At 38.4% G+C, this 27,625-nt stretch overlaps 1 protein-coding gene across 3 annotated transcripts in view; it reads right to left on the bottom strand.

Annotated features, from left to right (window-relative positions):
* Window positions 1-447: 447 nt before the first annotated feature.
* The window catches only part of cpt1ab (carnitine palmitoyltransferase 1Ab (liver)), a 41,405-nt gene continuing 14,227 nt past the window's right edge, over window positions 448-27,625 (bottom strand). The window contains exons 4-19 of one of the 3 annotated variants that reach the window (XM_088340900.1): window positions 26,283-26,454; window positions 25,552-25,653; window positions 25,206-25,343; window positions 25,046-25,123; window positions 24,715-24,822; window positions 23,217-23,304; window positions 15,654-15,849; window positions 13,638-13,826; window positions 13,465-13,570; window positions 13,281-13,397; window positions 10,752-10,916; window positions 7,007-7,138; window positions 6,785-6,937; window positions 5,140-5,253; window positions 3,399-3,491; window positions 448-3,327 (exon numbers count right to left, since the gene is read on the bottom strand). In XM_088340900.1, coding sequence (XP_088197026.1) covers window positions 3,241-3,327; window positions 3,399-3,491; window positions 5,140-5,253; window positions 6,785-6,937; window positions 7,007-7,138; window positions 10,752-10,916; window positions 13,281-13,397; window positions 13,465-13,570; window positions 13,638-13,826; window positions 15,654-15,849; window positions 23,217-23,304; window positions 24,715-24,822; window positions 25,046-25,123; window positions 25,206-25,343; window positions 25,552-25,653; window positions 26,283-26,454 — 2,038 coding nt within the window. In that variant the 3' untranslated portion in view covers window positions 448-3,240. Of the gene's footprint in view, window positions 3,328-3,398; window positions 3,492-5,139; window positions 5,254-6,784; window positions 7,139-10,751; window positions 10,917-13,280; window positions 13,398-13,464; window positions 13,571-13,637; window positions 13,827-15,653; window positions 15,850-22,706; window positions 22,792-23,216; window positions 23,305-24,714; window positions 24,823-25,045; window positions 25,124-25,205; window positions 25,344-25,551; window positions 25,654-26,282; window positions 26,455-27,625 lie in introns of all 3 variants that reach the window. The other 2 variants (XM_088340901.1, XM_088340899.1) reach the window with 2 other exon arrangements.

Here is a 27,625-nt window from a genome sequence, read left to right as displayed (position 1 = left end):
GCGCGGTGCAATTTCTCATTAGAAACGCTGCTCACTGGTGGGTTCTCCATGGATTATCAGGTTGTGAATGTGCAGTTGTCATCCTACGTCTCGTGTGTCTTTGAAAGCGATGATACATTCAGTAGAAAGCGGTGAATACTTATGGTTTTCATCTTCAGTCATATTTGACTCTTTCACTGCATTAAAAATCGTTTTTTGACGTAACTTTTAAGCCTGGCATGTTTTTCCGTGGTAGTTTTTTAGCATGTTGTTTACTCCGTCAATCACGCAGGTTATGTGTGTATGCATGCATGCATCTCATTTTAAAGAAAACAAAATTGCTGTCAGATTAGCTAGCAGTAGGAATTGTTGGCAGAACACTGGCAGTCATGTTTTTTCTACCATGTGGCCCCTGAGCTAAAATGAGTTTGTCACTTATGCCCAATGCACAAAACATTCAGAAAAATATGTGAGGTATTTTTTTAATTTTTGTTGAATCTGGTATGCAATATATGTTATCACATTACCGGTCTGTAAATTCACGTCCATGTCTATGAACGTCTATTTGAAACAACAGTTCAAACCTCAGGTAATGACCAATCATGAATCCTCTAGGAAAACTGGTAAATTGATAAATCTTTTTGATACCTTAGCATTTTTCTTATGCATTTCTTAGTCGAGAGCCGCATACGCATACAATTCAGTTTAAACTCAATGCATCCGCGAATGACTTACTTACTCACTTTTCTTATAGCTTTCTGACATTCACTTTATTGATAAAACTGTTGGTATACACCAGCTGATCATCTTTTAACCTTAAATTAGAAGCGACATAAACGGCATCATCTTTAAAACATGCAGCAGTGTAAACATGAAGGTTTACAAATAAAATCAATGACATGATGGCAAAGCCCAACAAAAAAAGAAGTACATGAAACAAACTGGTAAATAATCATATTTGATGTGCATTGCTAAAACCTGGAAAAATAAATATAGTGACACCATATACACTATAGAAAAGCACTCCTAAGCATGACAACCGCTTTGTTACAACAAAACCAGATTTTCCATTTTCTTGGGTGAAACTATGAAAATCGATTAGACCGAACAATTTCATTCACGGAGTGTACCACAATTAAGTGATTCATGAACTATTCTGGGCGTTCATTGCGGCTGCTGTTCTGAAGTTCCTTCCTACCCATCAAGATGTCCTACCAATTCCCAGTGCGCAAAACAATGATAGCGTTTTCATCCTACTTATCACATGCGCCTTTCAAAGCGATAATACATTCAGTTGAAAGCGTTGATTAGTTAGGATTCTAGTTTTTATTTCGTCTTCGACTCTCTCACCGCTTCGAAATACTGTTTTTTGACATGACTTTTATACCTGGCCTGATTTTCTGTGGTAGCTTTGTGGGATGGTGTTTGTTGACTACAGTAATATCTGGGTGATGTGGGAAAAGTACTGTATTTGCCCCCTTCCTGATTGTGTTTTTTGGATATTTATCACTCACAAAATTATCAAACCAATTTTTATATCACAGAGAGAACCTTGGGAAATACAAAATGCAGTTTTGAAATGTTAATTTTATTTATAAGGCACAAAAAAATAAATCAAAACTTACCTGGCCTTATGTTAAAAAAAAAAATTGAACCTAATAGAGTGGGCCACCTTTGGCAGTAATAACAGAAATTAAACGTTTACAACAATTGTAATGAGTCTCTCACAATGCCGAGGAGGAATTTTGGCCCACTATCCTTTGCAAAATTGTATCAAATCTGCCATATTGGAGGGTTTTCTAGCATGAGCTGCCTATCTTTATTGGATTTAATCCAGACTTTGCAGTGGTTTTCTTCTGAGAACTTTTCCGTGAATGTCAGTTTTGGCTGGTGTATTTCTTATGGTGGTGTCATGAACCTTAACAGAGGCCAGAAGTTTCTTGTATGTTATTAGAGTTTCTTTTGTAACCTACTGAATGGGCAGTCATTGCACTCTTGGAGTAATCGAGGTTGGTCGACCACCCCTGTGAAAGTTTGCCACCATTTCAAGGTTTCTCCATTTGTGGATAGTGGCTCTGACAGTGGTTCACTAGAGCCCTAGAGCATTGGAAATGGTTTGGGGGGCCTTTTCGGGACTGATAGATTTCAATCACTTTTTCCCCCCTAATCTCTTCTGGAATTTCTTTGGACTGGGCATATTAATTTGTAGCCTACTAAACTTTGTCTAACAGATTTAATTAGTGATTTCTTGATTCAAAACAGATTGAGGCAATCAATTTTGGTTGTGGCCTGTGGAAATGAACTCATCTTTTCCTAAACTGTGGTTAGTCACAGTTAGAATAAGATTTAACAAGGGTGGGCAATTACTTTCTCACAAGGCCAGATGGGTTTTTATATTTTGGTGCCTCAATAAATGGAATCAACATCTAAAAACTCCATTTGTTATTGTTATTTGATACAGAGTATATGTATACAAACCCTCGCTTTATATCATCAGTTTGTAATAATTCTGAGTGTCAGTGTTGCTGGTTTTTTACTCGATTTTAAAGAAAACAAAACTGCTGTCAGATCAACCTATGGTAGGACGTCTCGGTAGGGTAGGATATTTCGGCAGAACACTGCATCTCTGCACCAGGGTCATATAAACATGCTGTAAATAAAAGCACTTACTACGCCAAGTCAGCAAAACCTGAGAACGAAAACCAGACAAACCTTTGTCGCTACATCGTACAATCACAGGCATCAATTCTGAAACGCATTCCAGGGCCTGATAATGTCGGACTCTTAAAGAGCTCAAACCAGATCAACTTTTGAAATACTTGATTAGTAACTGAAAAGTAGGATTCGTGTGCAACTAAGAAACCGCATCTAGTAAAATGAAACCAATAGACCCAAGCAGCAAAACACCTCACACTACATTACATCTTAAAAACTTAAATATAGTTCACATGAAGAGGGAGAAAAAAAGTATAGTCCTATCTGATCTCTCCTCTCTTTCTGCCCTTTTTACACAAGTGGTTCATCACTAAGGCACTCCTGCGTACAGTCTTGTCAAAAGAAACGCTGATCTGTGCAAACGCCAAGTGCTAGAATCCACAATTTGCTATATGTGTACAGTCCCAGTCAACACCTCACCAATAAAACTCCAAATGTTCGTAAATGCATTATCCAACAATTTAAAATAAAAAAACCCAACCCTATATTTGATTCTGTACAGCTTCAGGAAGACGACACGTCTTTAGATGGACCAGACCAAGGCCTTCAATTGGGAGCTTTGCTCTCTAGCTGGAAGAGGTCCAGAATGTCCAACATGGCCTGCCTGATGTTGGCACCAAATCGATGAGAATCCTGTTCACGAAATAAAAGTAGGAGCGCTCAAATGAATAGAACAAAAGATCATAACAATCAGAGGAGCATACTGTTTCAGGGCTGGAGTGTTTGCTGGAAATGTGGAAGTTGATCAGGTTTTCTCCAACAATGATGTAAGACACGCCGTAACCGTCATCAGCCACCTAAACCAGAAGGGAAGACAAAGATGAATGAGGTTCACCAAAGTCAGACAATTGGTAGGACCACCATTAAAACATCCCCTAATTTCCCCTGATTTGAATCCTACATGAGGGCGTAGAAAAGTTCAAAAACCTCAGCATGAGGTCAATAAAGAAACCTCAGGAAGAGATCGCGTATGAGGTAATCCCCACTTTCAGGATAACCAGGCAGCAATAAATGTCGGGCACCGACAGAATACACAGTAAATGTCAACAATAAACAAAATAACAGAAAATGTGCAAAAACTCCAGTTGACAGCAACAAGCACCTTACAGTCTCAAATACCAATCTATGCAGCAAGTTCTAGATCAGGGGTTCGGAATGAATGGCTTGTGAGCCAGCTGTGGCTTTTTTCATGAGAACTGTATTTCCCAAAGTAAAAGACGCACCCAAAACCCCCAAATTGACCAGATACTTAATGGTGCGCCTATGCTGCAAAACATGGGCAATATAATTACTATATGCACGTCAACATACATAGTTTTATGGTTTACAGAGACCCCTTGCTGATTTGCACTTTGTTTATTGCTATATACTCCTTGCCAGGATTTTGAATTGCTAAACTTATTGTGTGCGCAGAGAAAGAGAGAAAGAGAAAAAGAGAAAGAGAAAAAGAGAAAGAGAAAAAAAGAGAAAGAGAGAGCGAGAGAATAGTGTGTATTTGTGAGTGTGCGCTGGGTGGGCTGCGTGCGCAATCGTGTGAGTCTGGACACAAAAATTCAATTTCTCCGAATCAAAACAAACTAGGAAGCGCCGCGTCCATGTCCATTAGCTTTGAGCGGCTCGTTACGTTAAAAAGAAATTGATGAATGTAATCTGACTTAGAAAAGTCAGAAGAGCGCAAAGAAACGCTGATCACTGGCGGGTGCTCTGCTTGTGAGGCGGCGTCGAGTGAAGCTACAGGTCAGGCCTACTGTTGCGGATGAGCTAACAACTTTTAACAAGCCTGTAGCTGACCAACAGCTGATCCATTACCAGCGAAATGGATGACCTAGACCTACAACTTGTGGGAAACCGCTACATTCGGGACAATTGTATTTTAATATCACAGAGACCTGCTCAACTCGGAACCCGATGATAGAGTGCAGCTAGCGTGCAGCTAGCTAACCACTCTAATTTTGTTTTTCTTTTGTATAATGACTATAAAGACCATTCGTTCACCTGCAATTCTGTAATTCTATTTTTTAGATGCATAGTTGTTATTGTTACAGCCGTATACTCTTAGTTGGTAAGGACGTTATCTCGAGTTGAGTTTGACCCTTGGGGGCTTTAATGAAGGTGTAAAACTACTTTGCAAATTTTCCATTTTTGCGGGGGGTTTTGGTCCCCATCAACCGCGACAACCAAGGGATCTCTGTATTACAGTATTTGAGGAACGATTTTGCAACGATTGATCAAATCGGCACACAAAGCAGACTTAAATTGCAAAACATTAAATGCGACAGGAATCGAACCAGATTAGCGGCGGATAGAGTGCAAACCTTATCCAAAGGTAAATAAATACTTCCATATCCTCCTCGGTCTCAGAATTGAGTGACATTTTTATCACTAGTTGATCAGCATTTTTCAAGTGGAAAATGTAAATAAATGAAAGTGTGAGGAAAAACTGACCGGACCGAAGCCGCCTCCAGACGACACATATTCAGGGTGTCTGACCAGGTCAAACAGCTCCACCTGCTGCAGCGGCGTCTGGCTGGTGGACAGCCGCCATGGCTCTGAAAGAACCTATAATGAAAAGAAAAATCAAAACCAGTGGAAAATTAAAAACAAGCCTTCTTCAGGATGCTTTCATATAGCGTAAATTCCAGACTACCGAGCCACATTCTCAAATTTAAGGAAGTTACTCATCTTTGTTTTTGTACAAGCCGCACCAGATTTGAAGCCACAGTCTTGAACAGCCATAAAAAAATGAACTACTGTATTTTCTAGATTTAAGTCGCAGCTTTTTTCATAGTTAGGCCTGGGGTGCAACTCATGTGTCAAATGATCACGGAGTATATATTTTCACGTGTTATGTCCACACTGAACAGCAAGGGGGCGCTCATTTCAACCTTGCCATGTAGTGCTGAAAAGTGCTGAGCATATTGCACAGACTTCATTAAAACCGCTTCTTATTAAATGTTTTGGGGAATAGAACAGGAATGCAAAGCGCATTTGCACCTTGCATAGAAATCACTTTTGAGCAGGCTGGAAATATTTACTTTGGCGAAATGACCCCAGAGTGCAGACCTTTTGTGAAAACACAAAATTAAAGTTCAAGCTTTTTCAAATGTTTAAAGCACTTTTACTACCCTGTGGAGTATTTAACATTTAGTCAGAATTCCGTTTTGCAATGTCAGAAAATGATAAGTAAATACCTGTACTGTGTTTTAAGTCAATCACACAGATACGTTATCTGACTGACACTGCTGTACTGTGGAGTTGGGGAGGGGCGGGCTATGGCTTCATTTGTGCATCATAGGTTGCCATCACAACTCCACCACAAAGGGTTCCGCCCATCCCAAGAGACCGGAAACCAGAGCTGGTACAGGTCTCACTAACTCAGCAGCCAGGCTTGATCAGGCTAGCGGCCAAACCAGTGGGACAAAGCCAGCGACCTCAGGGAAGCCTCAAGCCACCAGCAGTCAACCTCATTTAACCTCTCCTTCAACACTCTTGCATCTGTGGTCCTCGTCCAAACCGGCTTTGAAGCCTACCAGGATTCCACATCGCTCTACAGCAGAGGACATAAAAACTGGGCCGTCTTCTTCATCGGTGCAGAAAATCTTGTTGTTGCTAGGTATTGGTATTGTGACATTAAAGGGGCAACTATCAAAATACAATATCGTAACAATCAAGCCAATGTCGTTGTCTATCCAAATGGTGCCAGTTTAAGTCCTAAACTTCTAGTTGTCTTTTATTTTCTTATTATTGTTTTGTGTTCTATTCCAGCTTTTTCAGTAGATTAGTAAAAGAAAAGTCCATAAATCCAAGAGTGTGTGCGTCTTTATCAAAGTATAGTGAACTCTCAAAAACGGTAAAAAGGATTCCCCTTAAGTGTGTGTAGCCACCCTTCAGAATAACTAAACAAGGTTTTTCATCCGTTTTCCTGACATAACGATCCAAAAACGTATGTGGTGCTCCAAAAAGGCAAGACACATTTTGAAAAGAATAAACTCGGCTCTTTGATTGAATTGGTCAATAAATTGTTGGTTAGAATGATTTTTTTACCACCCATATTCGCTGTAACCCCCCGAATGCAAGAAAAAACCCATACCTCTTTGAGGAAGGCGGAGTCTTCTCCCAAATATTTGGAAACCACGTATAGACAGAAGAGGTGGCGATCAATGCCCATGCCAGTCATGGCCAGCCTGTACATGCTTTGGTGCTTCTCTGCTGCAACTTTAAGCAACTTCAGACGTTCCTCTCTCTGAGACAAAAGGGAAGCATTAGAAAGTACGTAGGGCACATGACAAAATTGTTGGCGAGCATTTCTTACAGTCTCGTCTCTGATCATAGAATGGACAAAGTTGCAGGTCTCCGTGGTGCATGAGCGCACAGTTTCCGTCCGACCTTCCCGAAACAATCGTGTCATGGAGGCTTCGTAGGTTAGACAGAATTTTCCTTTGTCCTGTTTGGTGACGAGAAATGCAACCATTTAGTCAAGGTATCTTGTACTTTGGGATATTTTGTTGTGGGTTTTTTTCATTGAAAAAATACTATAAACATCCAAGTTAATAGGAATTATTGTTGAGTGACTGAGCAGTTAATTGTGGTTAAGGACCGTGTTTCTCAACTTGTGGGTCACGACCCAAAAGTAGATTGCGGACCTCTTTGCAGTCGGACACAGGCTTTTGTGCCTTGGCAAAATAATGCTAAGAAAAAAAACAACTGAGGGTCACTTACACTCTGTAACAGTAGAGGGCAAAAATACCCTGCAAACAATGTCACCAGCCATTTCACACAAGGGCTGCAACTAATGACTATTGTAATAGTCGACTAGTCACCGACCATTAAAACAATTAGTTGGATAATCTTATGTGATTTTGTTTCCTTCCATTTTGCATTAAATTGCTCTATTGATACAGAAAATGTTAATGAAGCCAAGAAAAATGGGTACACTGAAAATACATCTGTTAGTGAACATTGTACAAACATTAAATAAAAATGCCCAATCTAAAACGAAGTAGGCACAGTGCTCAGTAGAGATATAAATCCATGAATAAGTAATACATTAGAGTCAAGTTAACATTTTTACCTCTGTAAACAAAGAAAACAGATTCATAAGCAGCAGCAGAAAAGGAGCAGTAAATAAAAAAACTACACAAACGTGCATTTTTTTTAAGTACATTCAGTGGTTAACTGCAAAGTCTAAGCAGGTCTCAAGGCTTTAAAGAAAACAGTTTTGAACATTTGACGTTTGTCGTTTGAACAACTGATGTTTGTGCTTTGGACTGCAGGTATTTAATTATAAATATGTTTCACTAGTCACAGACTGGCGTAGTGTGTATAATAAACGTACACCACATGTCATCAAAACTGTATTGGCTTGAACGTTACTACAATCAAGCAAAGGCGAGTCAGACTCCGTTTTACTGTTCGATGGGCTTTTTGAATGTTCATTCGTCACTGAGCTAGCACCATGATACACAAGGCCTGCATTGCAAATTTTGCAGTGAAGCAAAAAAAGAGGGTCCATTACACTAGTTACACATCTTAGTTCTAACTGTGACTAACCACATTACACCCGGCAAATGCGAGTTCACACCGGCCATTTCACATAAATAATAAATAAGCGTAAAGTATGTTTACACGTAAACAGAGGAGAACATAGAATACATGCAGCTAATTTGAGAATTTTAAAGAAAATATGTATTATTTGACCACTGTTTCATGCAACCAAAAAGGCACAAAGAAAAATACAAACAAACTTAAAGTGACTAAACTGCAACATTTATTTTATCATTTTTGCCAAATCTGTTGCCTGTAGCAGTAAGATGGCCGACAATTATGATGAGACTCATGTTTTGTGAAATAAGTGCAAATTTCTCAACCTACAAGTATTTTTAAAATGTATTGTTATACTTGTTATATGCAATTTATTGCTTTATTAAGCTCGATATTGATTTTCTCTTGAATGAATTACGATTGAACTTTTTTAACCACAGGAGTCAGTAAATATACAAAAACACGGCCCACAAGCCGCATCCAGCCTGTTCAATGATTTAATCTGGCGCCCCATTAATTTTCTGAGTATGTCAAAAAAAGAGTCGCAGGGTCAATTTTATCAAAAGTTATGATTTTTTTAAAATGCAAATCAAATGCTCTTTCCGGCTGCTAGAGGGCAGTGCCGAGTTTGTATAGCCTTGTGAGTTAGTTCAGGTGTAAAACTGCATTCACACAACACTTATAATAAACCGGTTTACACATTCAATGTCAAACATGCAAATAGTCCCCCACCCCCAAAATTTGTAGCATTTAAAACAAGATTCCTTGTCATCCGTGATAAGTGTAGGTTACTAAGGCTGAACGATAAAGCATAATACGGAAAAACAAAGCTAAACAGTTGGTGTTTTTGGGACATTATTTTACTGATCTGGCCAGCTTGAAAACAGAAAGTCCGGATCTGGCCCCAAAGCCAAAAAGAGTTTTCACATGCCAGTTTTAAAGAGAATATTTTTACTTGAGTTCGTTTTGGTTTTGCTCTTTCGTCTTTTCTTTTTCGTTTGGTTGTTTTTTAATGATTTTAATATATTCTACAACATCTTATTCAAACAGCACGATCTTCTCATTTAAATATTTGAAAAGTGTATTTTCTTGATTTGGTGTTTGTAATTAGGGTGGGATGGTGCATCTTGAAGTAAGACACATGGAAACCACTGGTTTACAACATCTGACTGACCTCTGCTGGATTTTGTATTGATCTACAACAGTCGAAGTACTTGTTGGGGGATTTCAGTGGCGCATTAAGTTTATTAAGTATGACAAAAACAAAGCATAACTCAGAAAATAAAAATAATAAGTCTAGCAATCTAATGTTGCTCTCATCTGGATAAGGTTCATAAAGCTTTTTCATGGCCAAATTAACGCATTTTAAGGACTTTAAAAGCCAATGTCCTTTTTTTATCACCAGTACCTCTATTCCTATACATGGGTTGAATAACAATCACAGTAATATGTAGGTGACATTTCAGTTGCATCACAATGTCATTATTTAGAATATGATTTATGATTATTTTCAATGTATCTATTATTTCCAAACATTTATTATTTACAATTTCGCAATAAAATTTACCACTGGGAAACACTACCATAATTAATATGTAATCCTTGCGCTAATACACGTTTCATAGTGCATTGTTTGGGTGGAGCTTACACCTGTCCTCTTAGGCGTGACCCGTAGGGGGCGATGACGCATCATTGGACAGTGCCATACAAACTAATGTCAGCTCCAGCTAACCACAAGAGAGGAACAAATGCTATGACAAAGATCGGCATCATTTTAAGCAGACTTAAGGAAAAACATGGCAACAATTTTAAGCACTTAAGAGCACTTCACCCAAAATTCAAGCACTTGTATCCTTAAAACACCACAACATCAAAAATCAAGCATTTTCAAGCATTCCAAGCATCTGTACAAGCCCTGGATGAAACACAGACAATTAGAAGGGATAAAATATTGTTTTGATTTTAAATGTTATTTTCTATAATAATTATTTCCCTAGTAGTATTTTCCAAGTTTTTCTGTTGTATTTTTGTAATATATTCATAGTATTTTTTGTTTATGGTATTGTAGTGTTTTTGGTAGTATGTTTTTTTTAGTATTACTGTAGATTCATTTTTGTAATATTTTGCAGTATTTCAGCAGCAGCATTTTTGTGGTATATCTGTAGTATTTTCTTAGTCTTAATGTATAATTAATTTTAGTATTTCTGTATAATAGTATGACTGTACTGGTATTTATGTGCTTATAAGTTTATGTAGATGTGTTTTTGTATTTTAATAATATTTCTTTAATAGTTTTTTGTAGTATTTCTGTCATAAAATGTGTGTAGTTGTATTTTGGTATCATAGTATTACTGTAGGGGTATTTCTTTCGTAGTTTTTTAATATTTTTGTCTTATACAATTACTGAGGTAGTATTTTTTTTGAGTGGCCAAATTAAATTTTTAAGGACTTTCAAAGACAATTTTCCAATTTCTCCAATACAATTTATGGAAAATTGAGTGGTTGAGAGCACAAACCCTGTAATGAGCCAACTGAAGGGCGATCTGGATGAAAGCGTCAGGACTGGTGCGGCACTTCTTGATTAGACCTTTGCCAAAATCGTTGAATGGGAAAATGTGGCTGTCCACATCATCAGCCAGAGCCCTGGCAACAGTCAAAGAACTGTCGATAACTGCTTGGCACTAAAAAAAAAAAGGAAAATGCTTGTGTTAGGATATGTTAAGTTTACACTTATCAAAAACTGAGTTCTTTTTCCACATAGAGCAAACATTAGTGCAATACTTAGTGCAAACAAGAAGAAGGATGGGGGCAATCCTTAACTACAGTAGATCTCGGGAAGTTAAAGGCCCTTTATTGGAGCATTTTCCCAGCCATATAACATTAACAACAAATCATTTCAGACACCCACAAATTTACAAAATACAAACTGTTTTTACTTAAGACTGTGCAAGTAACATTCCACATATGTCTGTAGTGTGCCTATCTGCTATAGGTTGACGTTATAATATACTGGTCTACTTGGGCAGCATGGCGGCGCAGTAGTTAGCGCGTGTGATGCACAGTTCATGTCATGGGAACCTCCTGCGTGGGTTCAAATCCAGCTCCAGACTTCCTGTGCGGAGTTTGTATGTTCTCCCCGTGCTTGCGTGGGTTTCCTCCGGGCACTCCGGTTTCCTCCCACATTCCAAAAACATGCATTTCAGGTGAATTGGCCTGTCCCAATTGTCCCTAGGTGTGAATGGGCGAGTGAGTTGTCTGTCCCCTTGTGCCCTGCGATTGGCTGGTAACCAGTTCAGGGTGTCCCCTGCCCACTGCCTGATGATTGCTGGGATGGGCTCCAGCCCCCCCGCGACCCTAATGAGGATAAGCGGTACAGCTAATGAGATGAGACTTTAGGTTTGCGTCATGAGGATGCAGCAATGCTATTCAGGGTTTGTACACCTTTTACTTGGCCAAATTCAATCACTCTTTATGCACTTTCAAGGCCAGTTTTCCAATATCAACAGTAACAATAGAGGAGGAAATATGGTGTGAATCAATCCAGTTGTTTGAGGTGAGTGGGTGCTGCATGTTGGAAAAATAGCCAGCAGATCCTGAGCCAAATATTAAACCAGCAGCTGAATAGGGCATAAAAAATGAAAGTGAGTTTCTGTGCCACATTTTATCAGTGTTAGCTGCTGTCTTTTTTGTTTATGGTATTGTAGTGTTTTTGGTAGTATGTTTTTTGATACAACACTTCATGTTGTATCAAATGTTTGATATTTTTATAACGGACAGCATTCAATTACGTCAAATTATTAATTCATGCCAGATTTCTCCTGGTAAATTGCATAATGTGATATCAATTCACACAGTCTCAAATATGAACTAGTCATCAGAGCCACTATTTTGGTCCATTTTAATTATATGGACCGGACTGATGCATTAGTCGTAAGGCACCAGTAGGCGGCGATGACGCTTTACATGACAACGCAGTTGCTGTGTTTGCTTCATTTTTTTAAATGTTGCTACGTTTAATGAGTGGTTTGTCAAATCAGACTTCCAAAAAACATGGCAAGAATTTCAACCTTTTTCAAGCACTTCACCCAAACTTCAAGCATTTCCTCACCTTGAAACAACATTAAAATTCAAGCATTTTCCTGGATTTCAAGCACCCATACGAACACTGTCTATTGGCCGAACTCCCTTCTACAAAGCTTCATTTCTCCATTTTGGTTCAGTACAGAATCTTGTGCATTAGTGCAGTGTTGTATTTTATTCTATTTATAAACTTAGAAGCAAAATATTTAAGCTGTGGATACCAAAACTTTGAAATCATACACATTGTTACCCTCACTAAGGAATTTTAGCCTTAAGCAGTCAAGAGCAGGACAATTAGGAATAAGGAGGAGATAGAAGCAACCAAGTCTATGGGCATGAAAATTATCCCTCGTTCAAAAAAAAAAAAAATGACGGTAATGTGTAACTAACACTTTGTTTCAGGAAATTCATCCCATTAAAATTTACCAGTGAAAACGCTTAATATTTTGCAAAGCCCAAAATAAAATGTTCATAAATCGCAACCTTTGCAATAATACATACTTCAGTGCCGTGTTAAGAAGTTGTTTGCACCTGTCCCACTAAGCGCGACCCATAGGAGGCGATTACGCTTCATAAGACAATGCCATCCAAACTAATGCCAGCTGCCGTTAATCATGAGGGGAAAAATGCAATGGCAAAACGAAGCCATTAGAGAGCAGTGTTAAGGTCATTTTTAGGCAGACTTGTGAAACAGGGCAATTATTTCAAGCATTTACTAGCACTTCACATCAAATTCAAGCACTTTACATTCCTTGAAAATGCAACGTTTAAATTAAAAAAAAAATTCAAGGATTTCAATCACGCGTACGACGCTGAATATATATGTAAAATTGAAATGTTTACAACAACTGGGGATTTGGATGTTCGTAATGCATTAGGTATTTACCATAGGTTTCTATCCCCCATCATATGGCAATTTCTCCACCTCACTACAGATTAATGTTGTATCCCGGGGTCTATCCTACCTCTTCATTCAAGTCCCACTGCAGTCTTTGAGGGGCCGGCATGTTGGGATGGGGCTCACCGCAGCAGTGTCCGTCTTCGGTATACCCAAGCTTAAATGGGTCCATGGAAAGCACATGCTGAAAAGCACCGAAGGTTAGGCATGATAATTAACAACCCAGGAATATCATCAATGCAATGACACACCTCCCATAGGTGACCAATGATTGGAGCATCAGCCCAGGAGTGCTCAGCATTCAGACCCATGGTGCCATTCTTAAAAACTATCAGGTTAAAGGATTTATCAAACCACCTAAGAAAAAGAAATCTTCAGTGTTTTTCTACAAGTTGGCACTGCATCCCTCTTCACCGATATATACCTGTCGTAACACTTCCCGTGTAGCAGAGACTTTGCGTAGCTATCCAGAGACTTCACAGGGTTGCTTTCTTCAAACCGCTGCTCGGTTTCATCCAGAGTGACAAAGAAGGCTGCCTTCTCAATGGCGTCCAGGGACTGCTTGTTTTTGCCACGGCTGAAGTGGGTGTTGCGGCTCTTTGCCCACGGGGTCCTGCACGCACATATGAAGCCAAAAATTGCCTAACACAATACGTTTACGATCATGTGACCAGAGTCAAAGTCAAACAAATGGAAGGGCCAAATAAAAATTACACTAAAAGCAAGGGGCCAGACTGATTAAATCTTGAAAAATGTTAATTTGACACATATAGTCTAGTGCAGTGGTCTGTACGGTTGACTGGACCAAAAATAACATTGGTTAAAGAAAACAATAAGCCCAAATCCACTGTGTAAACACTAGACTAGAGGTCGACTGATAATCAGCACCAATGTTTGGGAATTTTACAGTCATCGGTATCGGCTTATTTTTTGCTGATATTATTAAGCCGCGGATGCATCTGCTCCTACAAACTCTCTTCCCTCCCTTTACCGCCACTCACTCCGTGCCTTTTGATTGGATAAGTGACCGGGGGCAAAGCCACTAAAGCAGGAACGGTAGAGCAATAGCTCTGCTAATTCGTCCTGAGATTACTGTGTAACTGATATAAAAGCATGTTTGCGATTAACAGATACCGTAAAAAGTGTAGTTCACTTGTTTCAGAGAGGAATGTTCAGGTGGAGACCGATAGAGTAGCTCAAAAGTTAGTCAAACTGGCGGTATAACAGGAGTGCCCACACTTTTCCATGTATTGGCATTATTGTAATAAAAATTCGCTATTTAAGTTTTTATGTCACTTTATACAACATGCTGCTAAGCCTAATTTTACCTGTGGTTGCCCATCACTAGGCTAATGAACTTAATTTATCCTCTATAGAATAATAATGTTATGAAAACAAGTTGCAAGCGGAGTTCTTTTGTAAAAATGTCAGCAAAGGAAAAGTTGGCTGATGCAGTTCACTTCCACGAAATGAAAGAGAGGAAAAGCATGCTTTGTGAGCAGAGATCTACCCACCCTTACAACTTACCCAATGAGATTGCTTTGGGTGTTGGCTAGCGTTTTTGGATGCTTACTTTGTTCCCTGGGCTTTAATTGTGGGGTGGTGTAACTGATACAAATACATCCCCCTTCAGGTAGAGACTTAGTAAAAAGGAACTGCAAAAGACTTTGTCCCCCAAGACCCCCTTTCTCTCAGAATTGGATTACCATCTTGTTTGCCAACGCCCACAACCTTCTACCGACCCTGTCTCACTGCAACCACTGATGGACAGAACCATGCACATGATGGACAGCTTAAAAAAGTGCACTCCAGGCGTTTACAACTGAGTGGACCCGGACAACGATGTTTCGGTTACTGGGGATGGCATAGTCGTAGTGTTGTAGGTCAATGTATGGCTTGTCTTCTTCCTCAAATAGGGCTTTCCTCTTTCAAACAACGTATTGAATTTGAGACTAATTGGATTCCTTTGGTGAACCTCAGGTGTCCTCTGTTGGTTAATTTTGGGAACTACAAAGTGAACCCCACAATCCAACAAATTATAATAAAGCTAAGTAATATGCCCCACATAATCAAGTGTCTCAACAGTGAGCATACATTGTTTAATGAGCTTCCATATACAGAATGCCTTAAAGACATCCAGCCAAAAGAGGGCCTGTTTGTGAAACACAGAGGCGATAAACTGTAGTTGATACAGTGCCACATATATTCTGGACTGAACCTTTGTATCTTCAGTGTTGCTCAAACTTCCCAAATACCAACATTAGAATGACACAGAGATGTACTCACGAAAAGGCACATATGTGGCCCGCAAGCCAGATGTACTCAGGAAAAGAGCCGTAGGTTCCCAACCCCCCTCTTGACATAAAAGCTTATGTGCATGCACTGTAATAACGTGTAGTACCGTCATCATATTTAGAACATCTACCATTCATGTACGCACCTGTCGCCTGCAGTAAGCGAAGCAAGTTTCTCCTCTCCAGGTGCCGGCTCAGACTTGTCAGCCAAGATTCTCTCCATTTGCTGTTCAATCTCCCGCGGCAACAAAAGCCGACCGTCGTAAAACATCCACACCTTGAAGAAGCGCCCTTTGTGGTACACGGCAATGTGTTTGCTCTCATTTGTGTGCTGGAGGACATCTAGAGGAGAAGCAACAAAGTTCAAGTCTACAAAAACTGTTGAGCGGGACAGTAGTGCTCCATTATTTGATCTACACCCGGGGTGGCCAACACAGTCTTCGTGCCGTATGTCCTGTTTTGAAGGTTTCATTTGTCCAACTAAGTAATGCAAACTATCAACTCATTAACAAGCAGCGTGGGAACGGATGATTGGAATAACCTGAATTGCAGCAGAGAAACTCCAAAAACATGCAGCTCTTGAGGCCTGGGTTGGCCACCATTTATCTCCACACTAATGTATATGATCTGCTGTGCATTCAGAAAGCATTTTGATATCCTCCAACACTTTTAATATCTAGCAAATTTGTATAATCATTTGGAGAAAGCTAAAAAGGATCATCTGAACTCATGATGTGCAGCAACATTTAAAAGAAGCTCAGGTTTGACTTGGCTTCGAGTTTCAGCTCACTAAACCCTCTTCTGAAATGAAAAATGTTTCGTTTCACTGGCATATAATTGTTCTCATTTAATATATCTGACAAAATTTTGCATTTTAGGGGGTGCAGATGTAAAATGATAGACATTATTTTGGTGGTTAGGGTGGAAAAGAAAAAAATATATACTTGCAAACTGTCTTACATAGCATAAGATTATGCTCATATGATTTTTTGTTGTTGTTGTAACATTTTTATTCATATTTTATATGAATTCTTATCACCCAATTCATCAAAAATATATTTACCATACAATACAATATCACAATTTTATTTTTTTTATAACTTCATGAGTATTTAATTAAAAAAAAGACAGATAATATCTCTAATTTACAAACTGATCCATCTCTTTATCTCCACCCAGGGGAGTAAAAGCTCACATTAAACCCCAACCTCACATTTGCATATTACCCTATTTTTATTACAGTGTGTATTTTTCGTAACACTATTTAAATGCTGTTCATCAACATTGGGTATTTTTGTATTCTATATCTTTTATTTTTGTAAGGATACTGCTGGAAGTGTGAATTTCCCTACGGGGATGAATAAAGTATCTATCGTTGGTCATCATTAAGATTTTTTCATTTTACCAAAGATATCACATACTGTAAATAAGCATATTGCTCATGTTGATTCATTTAAATATTTAAAATGGCATTGCTCAGCAGCATTACATATTTTTCTATTTATTATCGAAGATGTATTTATAGTATAATAAAGATACTGAAAAGGAGAGTGTGTTTAATTTAGCCTCTTTTAGTGGTAAAAACAACTTAAGTAATAACAAAAATATATTTTTGTTTAAATAAAAAAAAATATATGAACTATCCATTAAAAAACTGAGGTTGATAAATTAGAAATTATTTTACATAATATGAGCCTCACTTAGAGGCAGTTAAAATAGTTTTCCACCACCTTGCTGCTATGGATAATCCAAAACCTCAATAAGGTTTGGCAAAAAAAAATTGAAGAAAAATGCGTTTTGGTCACTTATAGTCTCCACAGTGCTTTTCAGCACATGTTTTTAGCCACACTACACCATACAGCGACATCAAATGGTCAAAAATTACACTGTCTCTTTAAATTTACCATGTGTAAAATCAAATACTTTTGCCAATTTTAAGTATTACTAGGATTTGACTAAAAAAATATTTAAAATCTGTTGCCAGCAACACAAAAACGTAAACATTTTGGGCACCTTTTGCAGTGAAGCTGACACAAAGAGGTAGATTTAATAAACAAGATGTGTCAATTACTGTACATCATAAAATTTGAAGGTTTTAACTTCCTTACACCTGCTTAATGTGTCCTACAAGATTTTTAGCTCCAACATTAAAAATGTCAAAGTTAATTGGAATACTTCTAGAATTCACGGCAGTCCATCAGCTCACGGAAAAAGACTGTTGAACATGTAGCTATTTTTAATGTCACGCGTGGAACGGTAAAGAAAAAACTAAGGTAATTTGGCAGGATAGGGTAGGAACTACCGGAGGGGCTTGAAATGGAGGACGTGCAGGAGGGAGGAAGATGAGACATGAAAGAGTTGTCTGCAAAGCTTGTTTAAACTTTGTCATGCAGCAAAGACAAACCACCTTGAGATTGTTCAATGCAAATTTAGGTGAGTGTTTTATATGCCTCCAGTGTGCAAACAGTCATTAACTTTGAAGTACTAAGCATGCAAACTACAGTGCCTTGCAAAAGTATTGGGCTACCAAGAACTTTGACATCTTGCTATATTTCAGGCTTCAAAATTGTAGGGAAAAAAAACCTCATAAATATTTTCTAAGAATCAACCGTATGAGTCACTAGAGTGAAAATAAAGCAAAATTATTCAACATTTTATAATCTGCCAACAAATAAAAAATTGAAAGTTAGGTGTTGCTAAAATATAGGCCCACTTTGAGCTAATACATTGTAAAGCCTCCTTTTGCTGCGATCACAGCCACAAGTCCTTTTGGTGTATCTATGACTTTTACACATCTTGAAACAGAAATATTCTTCCTGACAAAACAGCTCAGGTTTCTTCAGGTTATTGTTGGTGCACAGAAATTGTGAGATCTTTCCGGAATTGCTCTATATTGAGTCTATACGATTGCGGTCTTGACTATGGATTATGCATTCCAACGCCTGTATATTATTAGATTTAAACCATTCAAATGTAGATTTTGCTTTACGTTTAGAGTTGTTGTCCTGTGGGAAAGTGAACCTGTTCCCCATTCTCAGTTCTCTGGCACACTACAACCGATTTTCTGCCAGAATCGCCCTGTATCTGGCTCCATTAATTTTAACTTTACTTTAAGATCTTCCCAGTCCCTGCTGAAGAAAAGCAACCAAAGAGTAGGATGATGCCACCACCATGTTTGACAGTGGGGGATAGCATTTGAGTGATGTGCAGTTACACTTACGTCAAACTAAACACAGGTGCATTTAAACAGACCTAATGACACACAGATGCACTCAGTCACTGTTAGTCATTATGGTAGAAATTGGATCATTCAAAGGACTTTAGGGAACCTCTGGAATCAGTTGGCTAAGCTAATTGAAGGGGGGCCAACAATTTTGCAACACCTACTTTTAAGTCGTTTTTGTCGTTATTGCATACAAAATGATATGTGGAAATAATGTGGTTCCACTTCACAATTGTGTCTCATGTTGATTATCAGAAAATGTTTCAGGTTTTTTAACTTTAGGTTTCAAGCCTGAAATGTGGCGATATTACACGTTCTTGGGGGGGAAGCAATACTTTTGCAAGGCACAGTATAAATAGTCTGCTCTGTTTGCTTACCTCCACCAACTGAAATACGGATTGTGCCAAATACAAAGAAGACTTGATTGCACAATGAATGATTAATAAAAATAAATGACATTGTGTCCAATCTTCTCTTCCATAATACATAAAAACAAAACAAATTCTTAGATAGTTATAGTCCAACAATTCAAATTAATTGCTGTACATGTGTGTTTGTCTGTCAAAAATAATTCGGATTACACAAGGTCAGTAAGCAAGGCGATAGCTGAGCTTTTTTTTAGTTCAGAAAACTGGATGCAGGTGTTAGATGCATGCACATGTCTTCTAAAGGTTGATGTTATGAGGAATACTGTACTACAAACCCCAATTCCAATGATTGTAAAGAAAAACAGAATACATTTAGCAATTGCTTTTCAGTTTATATTCATGTTAAATGCACCCCTTAGTCGTTTCTTTTTCCCTTGGCAAAAAACTATTTTCCCTAGTTTCTTAAGGCAACTTAGTTTTCGCAAAACTCGGGAGTGTGTCTGATGCTGTGATTTACACAGAAAAGTCTGACATGTTTTTTTGACAGAACTGGATTTAGGCCAGGCCAGTAAAGATTCAGACTCTTGTAAATTAAAGCCACATTGTTGCAACAGGTGCCTCGAAATTGTATTACCGGAATAACATTGCTTGGATGGCAACATTGAGGCAAATTATTTTTGCACATCAGTAGTAACGCTTTAACAGGAGGTGCAAGTCACCCGAGCCAACAGATGCTAAATTTTCAACTCTTCTTCCCTTGCCCAAGAAAACGTAACATCAAATATGAACTCAACATGTAAAGTAGACTTGTAAGGCCACACCACATTTTACGTGAAAATGATTATATTGAGTTTTGATTTTCATTTTTTTTACTCCAAATCGCAACTTCAGTCAAATTTAAACTTCGAGGAGTCACTTCATCTCATGTATGCTCCCAGATGTCAACTAAGGTAGCCTACTGGTGTATATGTACATTTACGATTTATTTTTTGTATACCTACCACTTCAAAATTCTGTAAACTCATCCACAGTCACTTTTTAGGCATACCATCTCACTATTTTCTAAATGCAGACACCTAATTCAGATTCAGATTCAGATCTACTTTATTGTCATTCTAGTACACGTGTATACAGAACGAAATGTCGATGCATCTGACCCCCACAGTTTCCTTGAATGTACAGATATAAATAATGTTGTATTGTATTTTGGCTACGTGTAGTATTTTACCATAGTGCCGATAGTGCAAGAAGAGTAGCTAACCAGATGTGCAAAATGGGCAGTCAGGTTAACAAGTCAGGTACACAGTAACATTAACACTGTAACAATAACGCTGTAATTACATTCGCCATCTGTACTAACAAGTATTCAGAACACAAAATAAAAGTGGCAGTGAATTTTGAGGCTTCAATGATAACACATAATGAAGTATTTGGCCCCTTCCTGATTTTAGGGTTTTTTGTTTGTTTGCATATTTATCACTGACAAAGGGTTCAGATCATTAAATGCGACACTGAGACAACCCAAAGAAATACAGAATGCAGTTTTGAAGAGTTGAATTAATTTATCAATATACAATAAAAAAAACTAAATAAACTTGAAAAACCTATGTGACGCAACGTTTACGTCAATTGGATGGGCCTTTCACAGCTTTGTGGGCCTTTCACAACGCTGTAGAGGATATGCAAAATCTGCCATATTGGGGGGATTTTTAGCATGTTATACATGTTTAAGTCACACTCCAGCATCACAATTGGGTTTGACTCTGGACTTCGACTTGGCCACTCCCGAACCATAATTTTTTTTTAAACCCTTCAGGGGTGGACTTGTTGGTATGTTCTCTGATCTTTTGTGACAGCAGTGATTTTCGCCACTGGCATGTCAATTGTGTTTTGAGATTTTGTAGCCTACTTCACTTAAACAGATTAAATATAAGTTCTTGATTCAACACAGGCTGTTGCCATCAATTCTGGGTGTTACCTGTGGAATTGAACTCATGTTTTACCAAAACAGTGGTTAGTTACAGTTACTTTGTGAGTTAATAGGGATTTTTTTTACATAAGGCCAGAGAGGTTTTTGTTTGAGTGCCTCGATTTCAAAACTGCATCTGGTATTTCCTTTGGTTGCTTCTATGGAATATTAAAATTGGTTTGATGGTCTGCAACATTTGTGAGTGCTAAATATGCAGAAAAACAGAATTCGGGTGGGGGGGGGGGGCAGTATGGAGAAACCGTTTTTTACAACACTGATTGCAACCATCCCTTTACTACATGACTAATTGCTTGTGATTGAGACTGGAAAGTAAGACGTTTTCTACTTAATAGACCAAGAATGACCACTTTAAACAAGGCAATACAGAATGTAACAATGACTCCCCAGGAAAAAAAAACCTCAGAAAACAGTCAATTTCTGAGAACGCAATTGCCTTCAAAATAAGAGCAGTAGCGAAAGAACAACAAACCAGAGAAGATCTTGACAGCAAAATACAGAGAATAGTGGTTGCAGTCAAAACTACATCAGTGCTTCACAAATGAGTTCCCTCTTAAGCTGGTTCATACTAAACAAAACTTGAGCTCTAAATGCTTGAGAATAACTTATCAGATAACACAAACAAAAACAAAAAAATCACTTCTCAATCCTTTGCAGTTAACATGGTCCGTTCAAATTAAAAACAAACAACAGCTTGCCGCTAAATAATAAACATAGTACACCCTTTAACTACAGGGTCAACTGATACAGTTGACATGTGAAAAGGCATTGGATTTTATCTCATTTTTACGACAATTTTAAACACGGTGCTGGAAACGAATGTTAGAGAATGGAGAAAACAGTCCTCCTGAAAGTTGATAAATACAACTGTTTGGTGTAAGTGATGATGAATCGGACTTTGGGTTCAATTCTTGTTGCATACCGTATTTAACGATTTTGGTCAGCAACAATTTTCAATTGATTTATCATTGGATCGGGTCCTGAATTCACACAGTTGCGCAATAAAACAGCAAGGATATTTTATACTCAAATTGTCTGTACAGGAGCTATTTGTTGAAAAAAAAATACTAACAGTACTTTTATTTGTGAAACAAATACTTTAATTTGGGTTTGTCTTGAGTAATGCATAAATAATTAAAGGTTTTGATTATTGCGAGAGATTTTTGGAAAGCAACCCACGTAAAAAACGAGAGATCACTTTATACTATAAAAATCTTGTGTAGTAACGCACATATGTACTTACTGTTTGCTGTTCCAATCTTATCCACTGTATTCTGTTGCATACAAGGTGCACTGGGTTGTAAATTTCTGGCCAATTTAGGGTTATAGGTACACCTTATAGTCCAGAAAAACATTACTTCTGATGGAAAAAACGAATCCAAGGAGTTTTAAGCAATATTTTAAATTACAAGTAAATATGAATTTTAGAAATTAATACTTAGGCATGGCCATTATCATTCTCCAGCTATCATGCCAGGTCCGTATAGCTTGTTTTTAAGCAAACCTTGGCCACATGCAAATTATTGACCGAAAGTATTACAATTTTTTTCCACAGACAGACAAAATGTCCCAAGAAGAAGTACAGAGTAGTGTAAAGAAGGCGACCACTAGCAGACTCTACCTGTGTCTACACCTGGGACACGACTGCTGTTGAACATACACTCGTATTGGGCGGAACACATGGGGATAGTGTTTAGGAGCATGAGCTGAAAAGCAAGAGGGGAGAGTCAAACAAATCGAGATGACATTCTAAAATCATCGGAATCCAGACAGAGCAGCAGATGCACCTACAGGGGAAGAGCATGGATGAGATGGAGAGGAAATGGATGGCGATTGGTTTGAAAAGCAGGAGAAGGAACCTTCAGAAGGCTGCCAGGGGACGGGATTGGAAAAGGGACCAGAAACCAAGGGCCAACCCTTCCTATGTCAACAGCCCTGATATCACATTGTTTTTTTTCATATTCATTTTAGATGCGACATCTACAGAAACCAATCAGAAATCGGATTGTTTCAGGGTTTGCTGCTAAGAAAGAGTCGACAAAGCAGGTGATTTCGCTGCCTTGTCAATGGTTTGGGTCTCAGGAAAAAGGGAGTTTCAGGTGGGGCGGCACAGGTCCACCCCTCATCTTACCTGTCTCCAAACCAGGGATGCGGGTAGTGTTAAACATCCGCTCCCACTGAGCCGAACACAGAGGAACCTTGTTTGCCAGCAAGTATATCTAACAGAGCATTCAACACAGCGAAAGGACAAGAAAGTAAAACAGAGACAACTGAATGCGAGTGTTAAAACATTGCAAGCCCATGCATGGGGATTTTAACAGATGTAAATTATTAGCCAGTCAATGCAGCTGAGGCCTTTGTGAGTCCGAACAAAATATATAGTTAAAAAACGAGATTGGGGTCCAAGAGATTTGCATGTAGCATTCATGCGGGTTGGAGATAGAACAGGAAAGGAATGAGCTAGCAAAACATTTGGCCATCAGAAAAATCATTACAATCAATTCACTCTTATGCAGCCCTTTGAGACTTCTTGTGATTAAGGGCTTTACAATTAATCAAGACTTGATTCTTTAAACCGCACTTTAAAAACAAGACCAAACAAAGAAACGTGTGCAAGCTCACTTTGCCAGTTATCAGGATTCGGGACAGTCTCCATTCCAACAAGCAAAAACTGTGAGCCACTAAGACATTCCACCAAAATCAAGTTAGAAATTTACTTAAGGAAGGTTTAACTTAAATGTGAATGTGAATGCAGAAATTTAAGGATCATCAACACCAACGGTGTAAAAAAAAATGTAAGCTCTGGGGCCACATGGTAGAAAAACTATTATCTCAGGGTCCAGACTAGTAATTTAATGGCATACAAAGTGTACCATAGCGGGAGGGCTCAGGGTCTTTTTGTAGGCTCAAAATTAAATTATGATTGAGTGGTGTAAGATTTTATTATAAAATGATTACTAGGGAAAATATTCTAAAACAATTACTGAGGGGTTTTTTTCATTAAATATTGTTTCCTTCATTATGATTAATTTCTTGAAGTATTTATCAACTGTGCATTTGTTAAGATAAGGGAAGAAACCAAAACAAAAAATAACTAGTTACAACTAGTTAAGTCATGTTTTGTTGTATAGCCCTTTATCAAAAACAACCTCAAAGGGCTTCACAAACTACAATTTGACCAGTTTATTTAACCCTGAGAAACATATGTAGATGGAAGAGTGACAAAAATCGCATAGAAACATAATTTAAATGATTGATTAAAAGGTTTAAAAGTTTTTCCTTTTTATTATTTCATGATATATTTTTTATGGCCTTAACAGCGCACAGTGACTTCTCTTTCCAGTAAACTAAGTTTAGGATGGGCTTCTTCAAAGTTCTCTGGTTGATTATTGGTAGTCAGCAAATACAGCTACAGTGGATGCCTTGCAACATCCAGGAGACATATTTAAAACTGCAAGTGATTGACGCGATGGAGCATTTTTCTCTTCTACTTCTCTCGGCATTTCCTCACGAGCCACAGAAAATTATGTGGCAGGCCAAATTTGGCCCGCAGATCATGGACTTGACACATGTGATCTACAAGATTGAGCATTTAAGAATGTGTGGTGAAAACGTAGTTTCGTACTCACTGGCTTAATCTGGGCTCGGTCAAGCTTCCTCCTGTACAGCATGATGGCATGTATGGCATTACCTGCTCTGGCTGCCTGAATGGAGGTGGGGAACACATAAAGGAAGTCCTGGCAAGAAAAGAGTGATAAAAAAATGGACTTAAAGTACAAATATCTTTGGAATTTTTTTATTATTTGCTAGAGTTGAAGAGTTCAGGCACGGTCGCAAATTCTCAATGTCTGTACTCTGTCGCCAATCGTTTTGTATTGTAAAATCCTCATTGCTATTTAGTGAATCAATGTGAATTGATTTACGAATAAAATCGGATAAACAAAGGTTCAGACTCCCTACCATGGCATAGTAGTTGCTGTTCACCATGATAGGCCCTCGACCTCGAAGGTAAATATACTCTTCCCACCAGTCACTGACCTGTACAAGGTATGAAAATGAAGAAAAGAATGTTCTGTTAAAACTTAAAACAATGACAGTAAAATGATTCTTTATGACTCACATAATTGGAGGCCCACCATGACTTCAGTTTTAAGTACCACTGAAGTCTCGGACCCAAATTCATCTCAAAGTCCTTTGCCAGTCCCTTCATCCGTTCAAACTGCTCATCATTCATTAGTGGGCGGACTGATTCTAAATACTAGAAACAAAAAAGTAGGGAAAATAAAAACAGCTCTGACATCATTTTGCATTAATGACATAAATGACAATGGCTGATATTGTCATACTTTGACTGTTTAGCAAGTGTACATAATAGCAGATACACTTTTATCTTCTCTGTCTGATTCAACAACAAAGTAGGACTTTTGTTAAGTAAACAATGAGCAAATTTCCCAAGCGGAACATACCCTTTTGCAAGTGTCCTTAACAGGAGGAACAGGCAACCGTGGCAAGGAGTTCTGGAAACTATAAAGCATTGGCTTCCTTCCAGAGAACACCTTAACTAAAAGCTGGAAAAGATATGAATGCATTTATAACAAAACTCTTATCTCATAACAGCAGCATTGAAATCAGTTTGAACACACACTGTAAAGTAAAGACTTAAGTACTGCAATAATGATATATTGATCATGAGGAATAAGGCCAAGTTGGGTAAAGATGTAGCCCAGGGGGCAAAATTAAAAAAACTGGCTACAAGCCTAGGGCTGATCGTACTAAACGAATGTTAATTTCTTTTAAATGACAAATAGTCTAGTGAACATTATTAAACCTACAGAAAAGCTGATAAGTTTATTCCAATATAATCACATACATAAAACAATATTTTCTTGTGGTGCAAAGGCAAAAAAGATACATTCATTTTATACAAAAATACCTATAACATGAACATTGAATGGAAGAAGTCTGTATTATTCAGGCACCATCAGTAGTCTTTAGTTTCTTTATTAGCGAATCACAGCTACATATTTGGGAGTAATTTTTAAGCATGTCGAGACACCTGGCAACAACTTCAGGCATTTACAAGCACTTTTCGATCCTTCAAAACACATTAAGATTCAAGCATCGGTAGGAATCCTGTATTTAATACACACTGGGGCTTTAAGCTTATGGAGCCAGCTCATAGAAGAATATTTCTCACCATCCACAATCGAGTCGACCAGGATACAGATCCATGGCGCGCGTACATCCATCCGTGCCACGACAGCAGGCACTTGAGGACATTCCTCATGATCATGATTATGGTCACCCAAAGACCTGTGCCCACCAATACCCCACCAACAATCTTCTGACTGTCTGAAGACATGTATTTACTGCAAAAAAAGAAATGCGAAGACAGAAAAATAAGTGACACAATATTCCTTTTGAGCAACAAGCGAAAAACCAGGACTTATTACTTTGCATGCACCAAAAAGAAAGTTTGAGCGTGAAAGAAAAAGCCAAAAATGTGTAACCTTTGGCTGTAAAACTGCAAAAGCAAAACGGTATAAAAAATAAATAATAATATTTTTTTTTATTTTTCCCTGACCTGCTTAAAAGGCATCATGTCAAACAAATAAGTGACATAATAGCGGCTGATATTAAATATCATATTTATTAATGTACCACACGCACCCCTAACTTTTGATGAAAAGGACTATTGGTCGAGAACTTTTGAGACAGGATTTAAAACTGGGTCGCAGCGGTAAGATCACTAATCCTCAAACACATCATGCATTGGCCAGAAGCGCTGCTTATCCCATGCTAAGAACATTACCGGGGACCCCTCTCACCCCCATCATGGACTATTCACTCTGCTAGCCTCTGGGAAGAGGTACTGCAGTGTGCGGTGCAGGACCACCAGGCTCCGCAATAGTCTAGTCCCCCTGGCCATTAGACTGTTAAATGGTCAATCTAACATATAGTTAACTTAAATCTAAACGGCTGCTAATTTGACTTTTGCACTAGTGGCAGTTTCTTTATAGCTTGCCACTCCTTGCACATTTGATCTCTGCACTATTGTTACTTACAGTGTTATTACTTACAGTGTTATTGTTTACAATATAATGGTACTGTGTACCTGACTTGTTAACCTGACTGCCCATCTTGCACATCTGGTTAGCGTCTCTTCTTGCACTATCGGCACTATGGTAAATAACACAATACAGCTTTATTTATATCTGTACACTGAAGGACACTGAGGGAAACTGTGGGAGTCAGATCCATCGACATTTCGTTCTGTATACACGTGTACTAGAATGACAATAAAGTAGATCTGAATCTGAATCTGAATCTGAAATCAGAATCGGAGTAAAATCAGAATAGCGCAAAGAAATGAAGATGACCAGTGGGTGCTCCGTGGATTGTGTTCGGGTTCGGGATGCAACTGAGGCGGAGGAAGGAGAGGATGCAGGTCCAGCCAACTGCTACAACTCTTGGAAAACGGCTACATTCTGGACAGCTGTATTTTAATCATCACAGACACTTAGCTAATTTTGAGGAAAC

This window comes from Urocampus carinirostris, chromosome 7, assembly GCF_059441175.1.
Source record: "Urocampus carinirostris isolate Australia breed hairy pipefish chromosome 7, RoL_Ucar_1.0, whole genome shotgun sequence".
NCBI lineage: Eukaryota > Metazoa > Chordata > Actinopteri > Syngnathiformes > Syngnathidae > Urocampus > Urocampus carinirostris.
The sequence above is the reverse complement of the archived record's forward strand: the minus strand, read 5'-3'. Positions and strand labels throughout refer to the sequence as shown.